The sequence below is a fragment of the Cyrtonyx montezumae genome, unplaced genomic scaffold (assembly GCF_038088225.1).
Source record: "Cyrtonyx montezumae isolate F1298 unplaced genomic scaffold, pur_monq_1.0 scaffold_1, whole genome shotgun sequence".
NCBI lineage: Eukaryota > Metazoa > Chordata > Aves > Galliformes > Odontophoridae > Cyrtonyx > Cyrtonyx montezumae.
The window spans coordinates 17346790-17361547 of NW_027071825.1; the positions used below are offsets into that span (position 1 = coordinate 17346790).

The following is a 14758-nucleotide window of genomic DNA, read 5'->3' on the forward strand; positions in this document are numbered from 1 at the left end:
CATTATTGTTATATTTACTATCATTACTCTGTAATCAATATGCCTTTGGGACTTTGACAAGTTTTTATCCTCATGATACACAGAGGAGTTAGGCAAAGGCATTTGAATTTACAGCTGAAGAATGAAGATGGACCATAGATAGTCACATGGAAACTTAAGATCTAAGAAGCTAAGCAGGTTTATTCTTATCAAACATATACACCTCTAAGTTATACCTTTACCATTGTCCAATAGTTTTCTGGCAAAGGCCCCTGGAGAAGTATCAGTGCTGCCTTTCCAGATATGATGTCTTGCTCAGACACACCCAACTCAGTTTCTAACCATCCAGAGACACAAAAAGCTAATACCAAGTGAACAAAGCCCACTAAAAATCACAGAACATATCACACTTGCACAGTACTTCTGTTGTACAATAGATAGCACTTGAGCTAGCAGAAGCCTGCCTGACTTCGCGCACGTTAAATGAAGTCACATCTCTGACCTAAGTCAGAAATTATCTCACTGTTCATGTTCACACTTGTCAAGCAATAAAAACAAGGTATATATTGAGCTCAGTAGAATTCTTTCTACCATGCATTTGATTATTAAGTTACACTGTTTTTTCAGGTAGATCCTTACCACACTGATAATTATTCTGTTTTTTAGTTTTAACATAAAAGAAAAGCTTTTTTTCCCCCCTCCCCCCCACCCTTCTAACAGCCTGTTTCCCTCTCCAGAGAGAATTGCTTGCCATTGTAGACACGTTATTTCCAACAGAGGCATTTCTGTCACCCTCTGTTTTGAAATAATCTTCACTTGGATGTCAAATAGAGCTAGCATTTATGTACTAATCAGTATATGGGCATTTCAAGATAAAAGGAAGGGTTCTATTCTTTCTATTGACAATAAAACAGTGAAAAGAGCTAGGTAGTCTGTGTCACCTTACAGATGAGTAGCTCAGCTCAGCACTCTGGTTACAGACAGAAAAAGCACTTACACCATCTCTTCCTCTCACCATCTTTGTATGTTAGAGTAAGTCATGTGTGCATGGCTCACGTCAGGGAACATGAATGAAGGGTCAAACAGGGAACATGAATGAAGAATCAGCCCCATTTTATCATTTGGCTTTCAGCAAATAACATTCATTCTTGACAGAATTAGTTACTAAATAGCATGCTTAAAAACGTACAAACAGCATCATGTGACTGAGGACTACTCAGCTTGTTTGTAATGCGATACCTGAAGGCAGGCTAATGGTAGGAAGATTCCAGAGTGGTTATAAGCATTTGACTCACCTGAAAACATGTGAGGACTTGCTAAGCTGCCTTTTCTCCTTGGTCTGGTATCCTCCAGGGTAGTATCCTGTTATCTGTGTTTCATCCATTACACACCCTTTTTCTTCTAGGGTGGCAGTGGTGTCAGTTGTAGCAGATGAGCTGGTGGCCAGCAGCAGCCAAGTATACACTGTAGTATTTCTTAATTCAGCTTCTGATTTGGCAGAGGAACCTCCAATTTAGAATCTCAGCTTCTAAAGCTCCTTGTTTAATCCACAGTTCTGAATCACTTATTTTCCCCTTAAAATAATTTGCGTTGCGCAAGGAGAAATATCCAAAGGATTGATTTCATATAGTAACTGTATCATACTTCATTCATCTCTGCAAGATGCAGCAGCTCCATCAAAAGATGTATTCATTTTAAATAATAACCAGTGCAGCTGCTGGAACTTCTCAAAACACAAACTGTGATCAACTTCAAAATGCTCTGAATCAATGACATTTTTAGGAAGTTTCTGAAGACTTAAATGCTGAAAAGAGATTCAGGTCTAACTTTTCCACTGTACAAAGTCAAAAGAACTTTGATTTCTTTGAATTAGCACGCATGCAAACAATATCCTCCAAAAATGAACCAAAAAGTTACTTATGTCTTAATATTTAATATTTATGTCTTAATAAAAAAAAAGAGAAGTTCTCATTGCAGTTTTCCATTTGGAGACAGAGGAATACATTTTTCTTAGCCCCACTGAGCACTGAACAGTCTTCACCCCCCTCCCCCCCCCCCCCCCCCCCCGGTATCTTTACAGAATTTTTTCTTCTTCTACATGTCTATAGCAACAGTTAAAGTCCAGACTACAGCAAAGGTTAAAGATCATTCTGTTCATAATGCTTCTGAGCTTTTAATGAACAATTCTAGCTTTGTTTCATTTTTTTTTCTTAATGTAATCTTGAATGCGTTATTCTTCACATCTGTTTTAAGGTCTCAGATGCCATTTTTGTGTTCAAAAAAAAAAAAAGAAAAAAGATCTAACCAGCAGCTAAAAAATCCACATAGTATTCTATTGGTATAGCTTTACAACTTTGAGTTTTAATGGGCAAGAATCACATTGTTATTCAGACTCCTCAAATAACCATAGAGAAGGAGTTAAACAATGTCTCTCTGCTGGCTTGCATTCAATTTTGTGTCTGCTTATTATAAAGAGAGAAGAGATTCCTATTACTGATGTTGACTTCATTAAGAATCAAAGATAAGTCAAAATAATCCCTTTTTTTTTCCTAGCATTTTGGGGATACAGTCTATCATTTCTTTTTAACATCAGATACGATCGTCTTACAATTAATCTTAGCATCTATGTCATGTGCAGTTGCCTTAAGCCTACAGTCATTAACTCCTGACATGGATTCAAAAACAATGAGAGATACTATTTCAGTCAGATATAGAGCATTCTGAAATTCGCTTCTGCTTCTTTCCCTTAAGTGAAGACAAAAAATATTCCCTAAAAAGATAGAGATGAACAAGGAGACTGAAGCTATACAGCTGGAGAGATCTAGTTCAAGTCCCAGCTCAGAGCTGAATTAAGACTTGATTCTGGATCTCCATGGAGAAGCAACTTCCATGATTATCAGGCTACAAGGCAAGCTTCTATCTAAACCTCAACAAATATATCTCTCTGTAGAATGAAAGTATTGACTACAAAAATTTAAAAACAAACAGACAAAAAAAGACTATGGGACACCTCCCTAATGTCAATCCCTCGGTCACATCAGAAACAGAATTTGACTGAGATATTTTACCTTAGAGGTGTGCTTGAATAGCCAGGCACAGATTCCTCCTTCTCGCATCTACAGAGACAAGATATTTTGTCCCATACCTTTCTGACTAGATGTATTTCATCAAGCATCTTGGTGCTAAGAAAATAAAAATTTTAGTTAGTGAGAGATACTTTAAAATCTTTACTTAATGTACAATAAACTGTATAACATAGCTTTAGCATATGAAAAAAATGAGGAAAGAGAATGGAGCTGTGGCCTCTTTTAAATAACGTACCAGTAAAAGGCCCAAAAGAAATTCTGACTACTGAGCTTTAATCTTTTACATAAGGAGATCTTTTAAAGAAAATAACTTATGAGCCATGTCTTGACTGGCAAGATACTTCCGAGTGTGGCCAGCAGGTCAAAAGAGGTGATCCTCCCCCTCTACTCTGCCCTGGAGAGGCCACACCTGAAGTACTGTGTGCTGTTCTGGACTCCCCAGTACAAAAAAGACTGGAATCTCCTGGAAGGAGTCCAGTGGAGAGCTACAAAGGTGATAAAGGGCCTGCACACCTCTCTTATGAGAAAAGGCTGAGAGACGTGGGTCTGCTCAGCTTTGAAAAAAGAAGGCTCAGAGGGGAACTTATCCTCATCTATAAATATCTAGGGTGCAGGAGGTGAAGCAATTAAGCTGGACTCGCCTCAGCAGTGTGTGGCAATAGGGCAAGGGAAAATGGCCACAAACTGAAGCATAGGAAGTTCCAAACAAATGTGCGTGGAAACTTCTTCGCAGTGCAGGGGTTGGAGCACTGACACAGCTGCACAGAGAGGTGGTGGAGTCTCCTTCTCTGGAGACGTTCAGGAGCCACCTAGACACCTAACTGTGCAACCTGTGCTGGGAGCTGCTTTGGCAGGGGGTTGAACTCAATGATCTCTGAAGGTCCCTTCTAATCCCTACAATTCCATGATTCTGTGATTTGTAATGCTGAATCTGACAGATTAAACAAGTCCTGAATATTGCAGTGTTCTACAGAATTTGGAGTTAGTGCATTTGATATTAAATTATAGCCTTGTAGCCTTTGTAAAACAGTCACACTGAGAAGCAGTAAAAATAAATAAATGAACCATTAAAAATTGTTTCTAAATGCTGGAAATCTCACCTAAATTCACATTTAGAAAGTGGTTATGAACACCTGCTGTGATGCATCAATGCGTGCATGAACTACCCAATTTCTCTTGCAAATGCATTGGTAATGCTTGTGAGGATATTAATTGAGCAGACATGAACCTTCCAAGTTGCTTGTCCTTGATGAATTAATCTATTGCAGCTTACATTATTGTTTTGCAGAAAATGAATGCTTTCTAGAGACATAATCAGAGCACTTTCTCAGAGAATCACACACAAGAAGTTGATCAACACTTAAGAAGCACTTGCATGGCTGCAAATGCCTTAGCTGATAAACCTGAAGTGAGACTTAAAGCTAAATGATTTTAAGTTTTTTAAACTAGACAAAAGTTTGTGTTGCTATGAGAAATGCTGCAATAACAACCCTCCCAACCTCCCCCCCCAACACACACACTCATGCAATCCAGCCCCACATCAGTGCATTTCTTCATCTCCAGAATCAAGCTTAAGCTTTTCATCAGGCATTGTTACATTCATTTAACCACAGCGTGGAACTGTGATAACCCAGAACTGACATTCACATATGCAAAACTGCAGAGAATTGTCTTGCTGCTTTTGAGCCTACCCTCAGAAAGCCCTTTATCACTCTAGGTTACTGACTTTTCATGTTAAAAAGTTGGTTAAGTGCTGCTTTACCTAATTTAGTTCTAACAGTACTTAGAGTACTTTATTAAAAAAAACCAGCATTTGCAAAGTCCTGACACACCAGCACGATACCTATATTCTCTCTCAAAAATGTAATGTTATTTCCATAGATAAAGGTGGTTCTTGTGAACTTGCTGCTTCTACTATATTGCCTACATCTTTCTTTTGCTCAATCCTCCTGAATTCAGTTTAATATGCACACTAAAACAGCATATGAGGTGATCTACTACAGCTCTTTAACCCCTGGTGACAATGAAAGAATTGGAAGCTTTTTATATAAGTATGCTCAGAATGAAGAAACAAAGTCATAACCCTGGTGTTTGTAACTAGATTTATTTTCCTATATCATAGTTACATGGGAGGTAATCATATTCCTTAAGACAATTGAAATAGAAAATTTGCTTAAAATGAGGAAATCCTTGGGGGGGGGGGGGCAGGTGTGTATTCCTTATTTCCTCATGACAAATAAGAATTTTAGCAACTGCTTCACAGCAGACAGAAGGAATCTGTAACATCTTTTTAAAAAACTTCACAGTTTCTTCTGAGGCCATATCAGAGTGAGATCTACAACTAGCCTTCCTAACATTTGTATTTGAAACTAACTGAATCTGCAGTGTTGTTCTCTACCTGATATTAAACCACAAAATGAATTGTAATTGCAGACTGGAGAAGGAAATAGAGGCCCTTGAAAAAGAGGAAATTCAAGTCTCAGCTAAGGAAGAAGCTATTTTAAAGAAACTTAAGTCAGTTGAGAAAACAACAGAAGACATAATCAATGTAAGTACCAAATTACTTAAGATGTAGAACACATTATACATTAAGGAAACAAGAACTAGATAGATCATGAGTGGTCATGAACATTTTTCTGAATAGTTCAGATACGAAGAGGGGTTAAGAAATTATACTGTTCAAGTGCCCATGTGTCCATTTGCTTTTTGGGGCAAGGGTTGGAGGTCAGGAAGCAATTCATATTATTCATTCATAGCACATAACAGAATAACACGACAGCAACACTGCACCACATCAAAAGATAACGATAACAATGCAGAGACCAACTTACATTACTTCAGGAAATATGCCCAGTTAAACCTCATCATGCTTACCCCTCATAGAGGGGAGAGTGAAACATTACTTAACGCTACTGTTCACTTTTATCTAAATGTCATTTTGATATTTGAAAATCTCAAAAAAAAGTACTGATGAAACTCAGCTTCATTTCCTCAGTTATTCTAAAATACACACATACACATAAAATATTCAGGGAGATGCATAACTAGAACATCAAAATGTGGCCTTTGAGAATCACTGAAGACAACCAGCTTGGGTCACACTGTGAGGTTGTCTCACCACTTAACTTTCTAATGCCCTGTCTTACTTTGTGTGACTTGAGATCATATTGGCAAAGATGACAGGAAAAAAAATCCTTTCCCACATGTCATGCTCCAGCTGAGCAGATTTCATGTTTAGGTACCTCTCAGCATGAAGTCATGAGTATAAGGTAAGACATTAACTAGGTAGTGTTTTGTTTTACCTCATAGTTTAAAGATGACTAATCCACATTTATTATCAATGGTTCTCTTTCCTAGTCTGTGAAGACTGAAAAAGCAGGAGTTGAAGGAGGTATGTTTACTCAAAAAAAAAATTCAAAAAAATTCTCATAGAAGCCAGTAAAAAAAAATTCATTGCGGATCTCACTGTGGATTTTTTCATTCAGAAGCAGCAGACTACATATATGCCAACATACCTGACCTTCCCAAGCATTTTAGACCTTCTGCGCTGAGAAGGGCAGGGCATGCTACCACTGATGATGAAGAAAAGAGAAAAGGTACTGCTCACCTCTAACTGCAAAGATTGCCAGTGTTTATAAAAGCTTCCTAATGCTTGAATCCAATGAGCCTTAGGGGAAAAAATAAGCATTATCAATACAAGACAATGTTCTTCTCAGTTACGCCATATTATGTTATCACTGATGCCACCAAAAGTGGGAGGTGGGACACTGGTGTACAGCTTTTATCTTTGAAACTTAGATCAAGTTTTCAACACTGACACTACCCTCTGGTAACTCATTCTTCTACCTAGAATAACTTATAGTTTTCCCTTTCTTATTTTATAACCTGTAGTTACAACCATGGGTAGCCAGCCATTTCTTATCAATTAGAACATTTTCTAACCTGTTTGAGTGCCAAGAACTAATGTAGCATGTCAAGGTCTTTCAATTGCTATTGCCAAGCACACCGCTAGAAGTCAAGGCTAAATCTGGCTTTCTCAATCAAACATATAACAAAAAACTGGCTCCTCATCAGCTTATTTTTCCTCAACAAGTAGATCCAACAAGAAATATTTTCTCCAGTTCAAATTTTGACAAGATAGAAGAGGGGAATTCAGAATGAGAACCCAGTACATTGGTTACAGATGTTTTAGTTTTACAAGTTTTCCAATTTAGTCTGACATCTATTCTCCATCAGTCAGAACTCTTCTGTAACATTTAACCCAGCTGCTGCACCATCAGTTTAAATACTTGTTTTTTAAAACAGCATTGTTCGCAATGGAAATGAAAGTTGAGAAAGACATGAAGACAGGTGAAAACACAGTGTTGTCAACAATACCTCTTCCCTCAAATGAGTTTAAAGAGACAGGAATTAAAGTCTACGATGATGGTAGGAAGTCAGTATACGCAGTGTCCTCAAATGGCAGCACAATGCAAAATAGGATGGATGAACTTGCTCCTGTTGAGGTGGAAGATCTTCTAAGGCAAGCAAATGAAAAAAATTCCCAGTCTCCTACAGAGTATCATGAGCCTGTGTTTGCAAACAAGTTTTGCAGGTCAGTTACTCCTCAGAAAGACAAATTAGTCCCTGAACTAAAACTGGAAGACACACACAAAAGAGAGATGAATGGACTCAACAGTCAGTCAGAATTTTCCCCTGTGGCAGAACCCTTCATACAGCAACCTAAAGAGAATGGGCTTAACCTTCAAAAGGTAACACCAAAGTCTCCCTCTCCAATACTTTTGGATTTGGAGAAGAAAGCACATGTTAATGCTGAGAACAAGATGATATGTAACGAGAACAGAAGTGTTCCACATGAGGAATTAAAACCTTATCAGAACTCAACAGAAAGACATGATGAAGCAAGGGTTTTAAGTTCCTACCATCCTAATGAAGCACCCGCTGCACCTCAAGATGAGGAAGATGTTCATTACCACATGGTCCAAGCTGTGCCATGTTACGTGGATGATTCAGAACCAGTTACAATGATTTTCATGGGTTATCAACGCATTGATGATGACGATGCAGAAGCAGACCAGAAGTTGACAAGATATGATGGAGTTATTCGAGCAGAATTAGTTATCATTGATGATGACGACGATGACAGCAAATCTGAGAAACCATCATATCATCCTGTTGGGCACTACAGTCAGGTTTACCAGCCATCAAGCAGGAAAACCACAGAAGTCCCACAGACAAACCCTGCGAGCAGCCTGGGCACAAACCTGAACAGTGCACCCCACAAAAATTCTATCTCTCTACAAGAACAAGAGGAACACTTAAGCTCACCTACAAATCATGTTCATCTTCAAAGCCAAGTGTCTGGAGATGGTACTGAAGATCCTTCATTAACAGGTAACAAAAAAGGAAAATCATGCCGCTGCTGTTCACTTATGTAGTAAACTGATACTGCTCTAAATGGTGACAATCATTTCACTTCAGTACTTTGTCTCATGGACCAATATGTAATTATTAATCATTTCTTTGCTCCTTTGTTAACAAATTCTAATCTGCATTTTAGTACTACTCAATTTCATCTTCAGCAATGCAGTAGTTACCATATCAAAATTTCAGGGTGATATTGACCACTACCAATCTCAGAAAAGAATTTCTGTGGTTTTCAGAGATTACAAGTGGCTGTATTTAAAGTTACAGTCAAAGTATTCATTAGTACTACCTCAATTAGAAGGATAGTTTTCATTTCTACCAGGTAACTAACAACATTGCTTCTTAACACTGTCTTACTGGAAATTTTTTGTGCCTGTCTGCATTCTGTGTCGTTCCCACATAAGCTAAGTTGCATGCTGAATCAGAAAGACTGCTTAATAACCAGGTATACTTCGTATTTTTTCTGGAATCAACATTTCCAACCTTACCTTGACAACATCTATGCAAGTTTTAACTTTTGTTGTTGTTGACTTTAACTCAGACTTTTAGGAATTATTACAGTTTTCCTCCATACTTCTGGTTAGGCAACAATATTATTTCTTAACACTTACATATAATCTATTCACATCATATGTTTGTTTCTTACAACTAAGTTTTATTATAAAAGTTGAAAGAATAGCAGGAAAGATTGTACAATAGCACATTTAAGCTGCATTCTAAATCACATAATTAAACTGCATTTAAGAGTATTTACAGATCAGAAGATTTCAGACAGTAGTCATATTCCACACTAAAAAAAAACAACACTGTATTGGAATTACAGGGAGGCCAGAGGCTCTGATTCTATATTCTCTTCTTCTGCTCTCTTCACAACTACATACAAAGTAGTTTTTCCATTTAGAAGCAAAAGTGCATGGCCTTGCCTAGTACCCTGCCTAGTAGTGGCAGACTACTATTTCTTTACAATAAAAGTAAAGCCAGAAATCAGGTGGGCATTAGATATCAAAGGAATTTCAAGTATTTGTGTGTCTGTCTGCATTGATGGGGAAAAACTGTTAATCAGTGCTCTCAAATTAGGAACATCAACAGCCTCATACAGCCATGTACAGCACAGCTTGAAAGACTCCAGCAGTGCTGCCCAGCACTTCCAATCAATCAGGTCACTGCACTTATCTATCACTCAGAAGGACCTTTGCTTCTTTCAAGCACCAATTCTGCCATCTGTGCACTTCTCCAGATGCCCTAGAAGCAAAAGCTGTTGCCAGCAGCCCTGTGCCAGCAACAGAAAGCAGCAGCAGCCAGTCACAGGCGCAATAAGTCATTCCAGCAATTGCTCCAGCCCATTATTTTTTTGAGAACAGACTCTTAATTACCTCATCACACATCTATAGACAGAATGGAGAACCAACAACCACCATCCTGAAGCTGATTGCTAGCAAAACAATTAATTCATCCTACAGCCTGCTCTGTGAAATAGACACTGGGAAAGAGGTTTCCAAGAAGTAGCCACAAACCACAAGTACCGTAACACAACAGAAAGCACAGCAGTTAACAGCAGAGTAGCAAATTCCTAGGCTAGGCTGGAGCAAGTGAGGACTTGCCCAAACACAACAGCCGCGGGCACAGAAACAAAGGAAAGAAGCTGCTTACCTTCAGAAGGCCTCAGGTACTCAGGGACCTCCAGCAAGGCTCCCTCACCTCCACTGCCAACCCTTAAATGAGGTCTGGGAAGGGCTGGATCCTGGCTCCACCCCCTTCCAGTCACTGAGGGGCATTGCAAACACCTGAGCTCTCCTGGACTGGCCCTGCCTTCCCACCAGGTGCTCAATCACTGGTTCAGGCCATGACTTAGCATTTCTGCTACAAGTACCACTCAGACAAGAAATATATCTGAGATGTTAGCTGAGCACCTGTGCTTGTAACAATCTTTGCCTATTTTTGTCTCCCAGAAGAAGCTTTTGAATCTTTGTTTTTTTCCTGCCACTTAGTCTCTGAACAGTCTTTACGGAAGTTTTTGGAAAACTAATACTGACTTCAGAGAAAGTGGTAAACCAAGCAAAGACATTTGAAAACTTCTTTTATTAATTTCTGTTTGTCTTATCCATTTATTTACAAGTACTATACCAAAGAGAATATAACGATTTATGAAAAATCCTGGTTCAAATTAGTAGTAGTTAGGCAATGACGGCAAGGCAAAAATACACCCCAGTATTCAGCACTACCTCCAGATGAGTGCCTTGAAGCACCCAAAGGAATATGGAACTAAGCCATATTCCTCTTTGCTCCTCCACCTATTTATCATCACTCCTCAGGGCATTTTGATCTGTGGAAAAAGCCAGGAAATGACTCAATCTTTCCTAAGCAGTCCCATAATCTTATTGTTACTTCTAAAAATGAAACAAAACCAGGAAGGCCTCTTACTTTTTAGAACAATGTATGCCAAAGTGCTGTTTCTTAAGAGAAATAAACTGTTTTCAAACCAGTTGCTATTGCTCCAGTCTACCAGGTTCATCCTAAACACCACCAGTAAAAAGTAGGGAATAAGAAAATGATTTGTGGCCTCTTTATCCTTCATTCTCCTAAAATTACAAGCCATAAAACAAAAATAATCCTCCCTAAAATTCTGAAATGAAAGCTTTAGGAAGCAATTGCAGCATTTTAATATTAAAACAGACACTGAAGGCTCTCTGAAGAAAGCAAGAAAGCATAGGACAGGACAGTGAGGAGATTCCCTTATGTGACAATCTTCTTTGGGAAATAAATGAACATTCAGAGAAAGTTACTGAAAAGCTGGTGATAGTAAAGGATGACTAGGAAGAAGAGAACATATTCCATGTACCAATGTAAATGGATAAATATGGGATTAAATGAGTTTTCAGTGTGACCCTAAGGTGGCAGACATGTAGGATGCACTTCCTTCCATATGGCAACAATTTTTATTTCCCTATGACCTTGGTACGTGCTTTCAGAAATACCTCAGAGAGAACGATGGCAATGCTAGATTAGCCTGCCTAGCATTTTGTTTTATTATAATTTATTTTTTTCATACTTATTTTCTTTGTACTTCTTTATATAAAAGCCCTGTGGTGGAACAAAAGCTATGCATAATGGGACAACTGGAAAAAATCCCAAAGCTGAATAGGCAGGAAAGCTTCCAGACAGTATGCAGCAGCATCTCATGGGAAGTGAAAGTTCAAGGCTTTTGGCAGGTACCTGGTTACGTAAGCTAGCTTTAACATTGGAAGCTACGCAGCCTTGAAAAACAGTGAAAACAGTGTGCAATTGCTCTAAGAACTGTGCAAGAAAACTTTAATAAAGAAAGAAAATGTCTGTACACAACATTCTTCTGTAATGAATGTAATCCTCAAAACATTCTTTTTTACTCTAGAAAGCAAGACAATCAATAAAACATGGGTGCATTTTTAAGTGACATATCAGACAAATTGTTCTCTCAAACCAAAATCCAGGCTTCAAACCTTCTTGAATTCTTTGGTCTGCAGACAGTACACAGTTCTGTGAGAGCTAAGCTTAACATCTCCGGTCCCATGACATAAGATTACACACAGGTGCTTCAGCGACTTGCAGCAAACTTTTGCATTCAAAACAGAATTTGAGCTGGACATTTGTTGACCTACATAAATCAAGTAAACAGCTGCTCTGAACTCCTTGTGTCCCAGCACACAGAGCATAGGGAAGAGATGCTATTTTGGGTGACACTTCAAACTACCAGGTCAGAGGGCTGAAGATTATTGTCACTGCATTCTCAGATCGACAGCTTAGTGGGGGAGGCTCTTATGTATCAAACAAAAGCATTATATTGCTGTTCTAAAAATAACCTTAACATTTAATCATCTGCCCTGCACTGTCACTTTCAAACTAACCTATGTTATATCCAGCTACAGACTATAGCCGTACTGATGTTTATACAGATAAATTACTCTGTCAGATTTAATTCAGGAATATGACGAACTCCTACCCTGACTCACTGCACCAGAAAGAGGGAAGTTCTCTGTGAACATCAACATAAAAGAAAAAGGCTTCCAAGCAGTTACAGCTCCTGCTGAGGAGTTTAGTTTAAACAGAGGATTTGTTTAATTATTCATGCAGCCTTTTAATCTGCCAGCATCTAGTCAAGGACAATACCATCTGTCTGCAATGTGTTAGTGAAGGTAGCAAACAGGAGAGCTGTGCTAATAATCAAGTAGCAATAATTGAATATTTTCTTCAATATGTGCTCATTTTATTGCAAAGTTACCAGAACTAATGCCTTCTACTACTTTCTTTCTGTAACTAAAACAATGCTTATTCTGCTGGATTCACCGTTGGAGGTATGTGTTTCCTTCATTATTCTAAATACAGAGATTTAGTATCAGAAATAGCGAGTTTGACTTAAAATAACAATGGCTTTGTTTTCTTTCTTTCAGCTCTGAGGATGAGAATGGCAAAGCTGGGGAAAAAGGTGATTTAACAGCTGTATGACATGGAATAGAAAATACTACTCAATGCAGAGTAAAGCTAAGAAGTTTCTTCAATATACATTTTGGATCTTAATGCCTTGTGTTTTGCTCCTCTGTTCTATGCATCTGGGTTATTTTGCACTTCATGTAACCCAATGGACTCTAACAGACTTTCAGTTTTGACCAACTGCCACATACATGTAAATGATTTTTAAGGTAATGGAAAGTTACCAAAGATCATAAACGTAGCATATATCCAAGAGTGAAGACATGCATAACCTGTCCCCACAATCAGAAAGCTACATACACAGCAGATAATTGCCCATCTCCAGGGAATTTCACAGGATGTTGTTCACTTTACAGCATACTGGTCTAACATTCAACTGAAAATGATGTTCCAACCTTTTTTTTTTTTTTTTAGTTAAAAACTAAGCATAAAGAGATAAGAGCCAAAAAAAGTGTATATATAAAAGCTGATTTCCAAGCTTAGTATCTTGGCCAAAATTTGCAGCATTCCTTTTTAAGAGTAAAACAATCTCAAAATAATAAAGCCCACATTTACGCATTTAGCCACGTTTCTAGAGCACTGGAGTCCACTCATCCTTCTCCTTTATATATGATAGTAGAGCAATTCTAAAACCCTGCTCCCCTCCCCGCATCACATACATGCTTCCTGCCCATACCTCACAGAACCCATGCATAACACTATAAACAGCCTGACCTCCCAGCACCAAGCTCGCTACACAAAGTGTTACTTTTCCAGAAAGCTGGCTGCCATACAAGCGGTGCCCGTCAGTCATTAACATTACTGCTTAGTACACAGGTTTCGTCAGCCAGGGGAGCTAAAATTAGTGCACATCTCCCATCAGAAGACAACTTGTCAATGGCTTGTCCTGCAGCTGCAACCAGTCTCTTCCAGAGGCGGTTGTTGCTGGGTATGGATCCCTAGCAATCAGCAGGGCTCCCACCATTCAACATGTTAATTCTTTCCACACTGGAGGAAAGCTACAGCACTTAGAGCAGACATAGGGTATAATCATACATAGGAAAGTCACATACAAGTCATTTGTCTAATACCAGATTCCTAGGGAAAAAGTGCCTCATCACTCTACGTCCTTATATTCAAATCGGTATGATAGCATTACTTAGCAGGTCTTAGGTTGGTTTGAATCACCAAGTGGATAAAGCTCAGGTTGTATTGTTCTGTTGTAACTAACTCAGAAATAACTGCCAAAAAACAACCCTAACTTTTTTGTCTTCCTTATTTCAAAGCAGGAAACTGAAGCTGCTACCTCATAAAATAGTAGAAATCAGCTGACATAGAGTCTCTAAGCAGGTGGTGGCTCCCAGTCTGAAGCAGACATTGTGCAGGGTGATAATCTCAGATTTTAGAATTGTCAAAGATGATAACCTGGAGATGGAAATAGCAGATGAATAAACAATTACATTTTCTCTACATCTAGCCTGTCCTTGTTTGTTGTAGATTTTTTTCCTCCCCCTTTCTCTGAAGATGTTTGGTTTCCCCTTATTGCTTAGTTCCTACAGCTACACTCAGTGGTTTGCTTTTGTTTTGCTTGAAGATGTATCTTAGTGGTTGTCAATTGGATACAATTTGGATAGTAGGAATAAGTGACACAGGCAGCTTTTGTAACAGAAGCAGACTGATTCTGGCGCTCGTTCTCTGCATTCCCCAGTAATATCCTTAAGTGATTAGGCAAACAATATATAGAAAGAGTTTAAAAAGAGGGAAAGTGAGAAGACATCAGAATTGTGACTATTAAGTAAACTGGCAGGTAGAATTCAGTACTG

The 14758-nt window shown here is 38.6% G+C and overlaps 1 protein-coding gene across 3 annotated transcripts in view; it reads left to right on the forward strand.

The window, feature by feature from the left end:
- PALMD (palmdelphin) overlaps positions 1-14405 on the forward strand; it is a 47657-nt gene extending 33252 nt beyond the window's left edge. For all 3 annotated transcript variants that reach the window (XM_065742212.1, XM_065742203.1, XM_065742220.1), the window contains 5 exons: positions 5499-5613; positions 6423-6456; positions 6551-6661; positions 7371-8459; positions 12917-14405. In XM_065742212.1, the coding sequence (XP_065598284.1) occupies positions 5499-5613; positions 6423-6456; positions 6551-6661; positions 7371-8459; positions 12917-12960 (1393 nt within the window). In that variant the 3' untranslated portion in view covers positions 12961-14405. The remainder of the gene's footprint in view (positions 1-5498; positions 5614-6422; positions 6457-6550; positions 6662-7370; positions 8460-12916) is intronic.
- Positions 14406-14758: the final 353 nt, after the last annotated feature.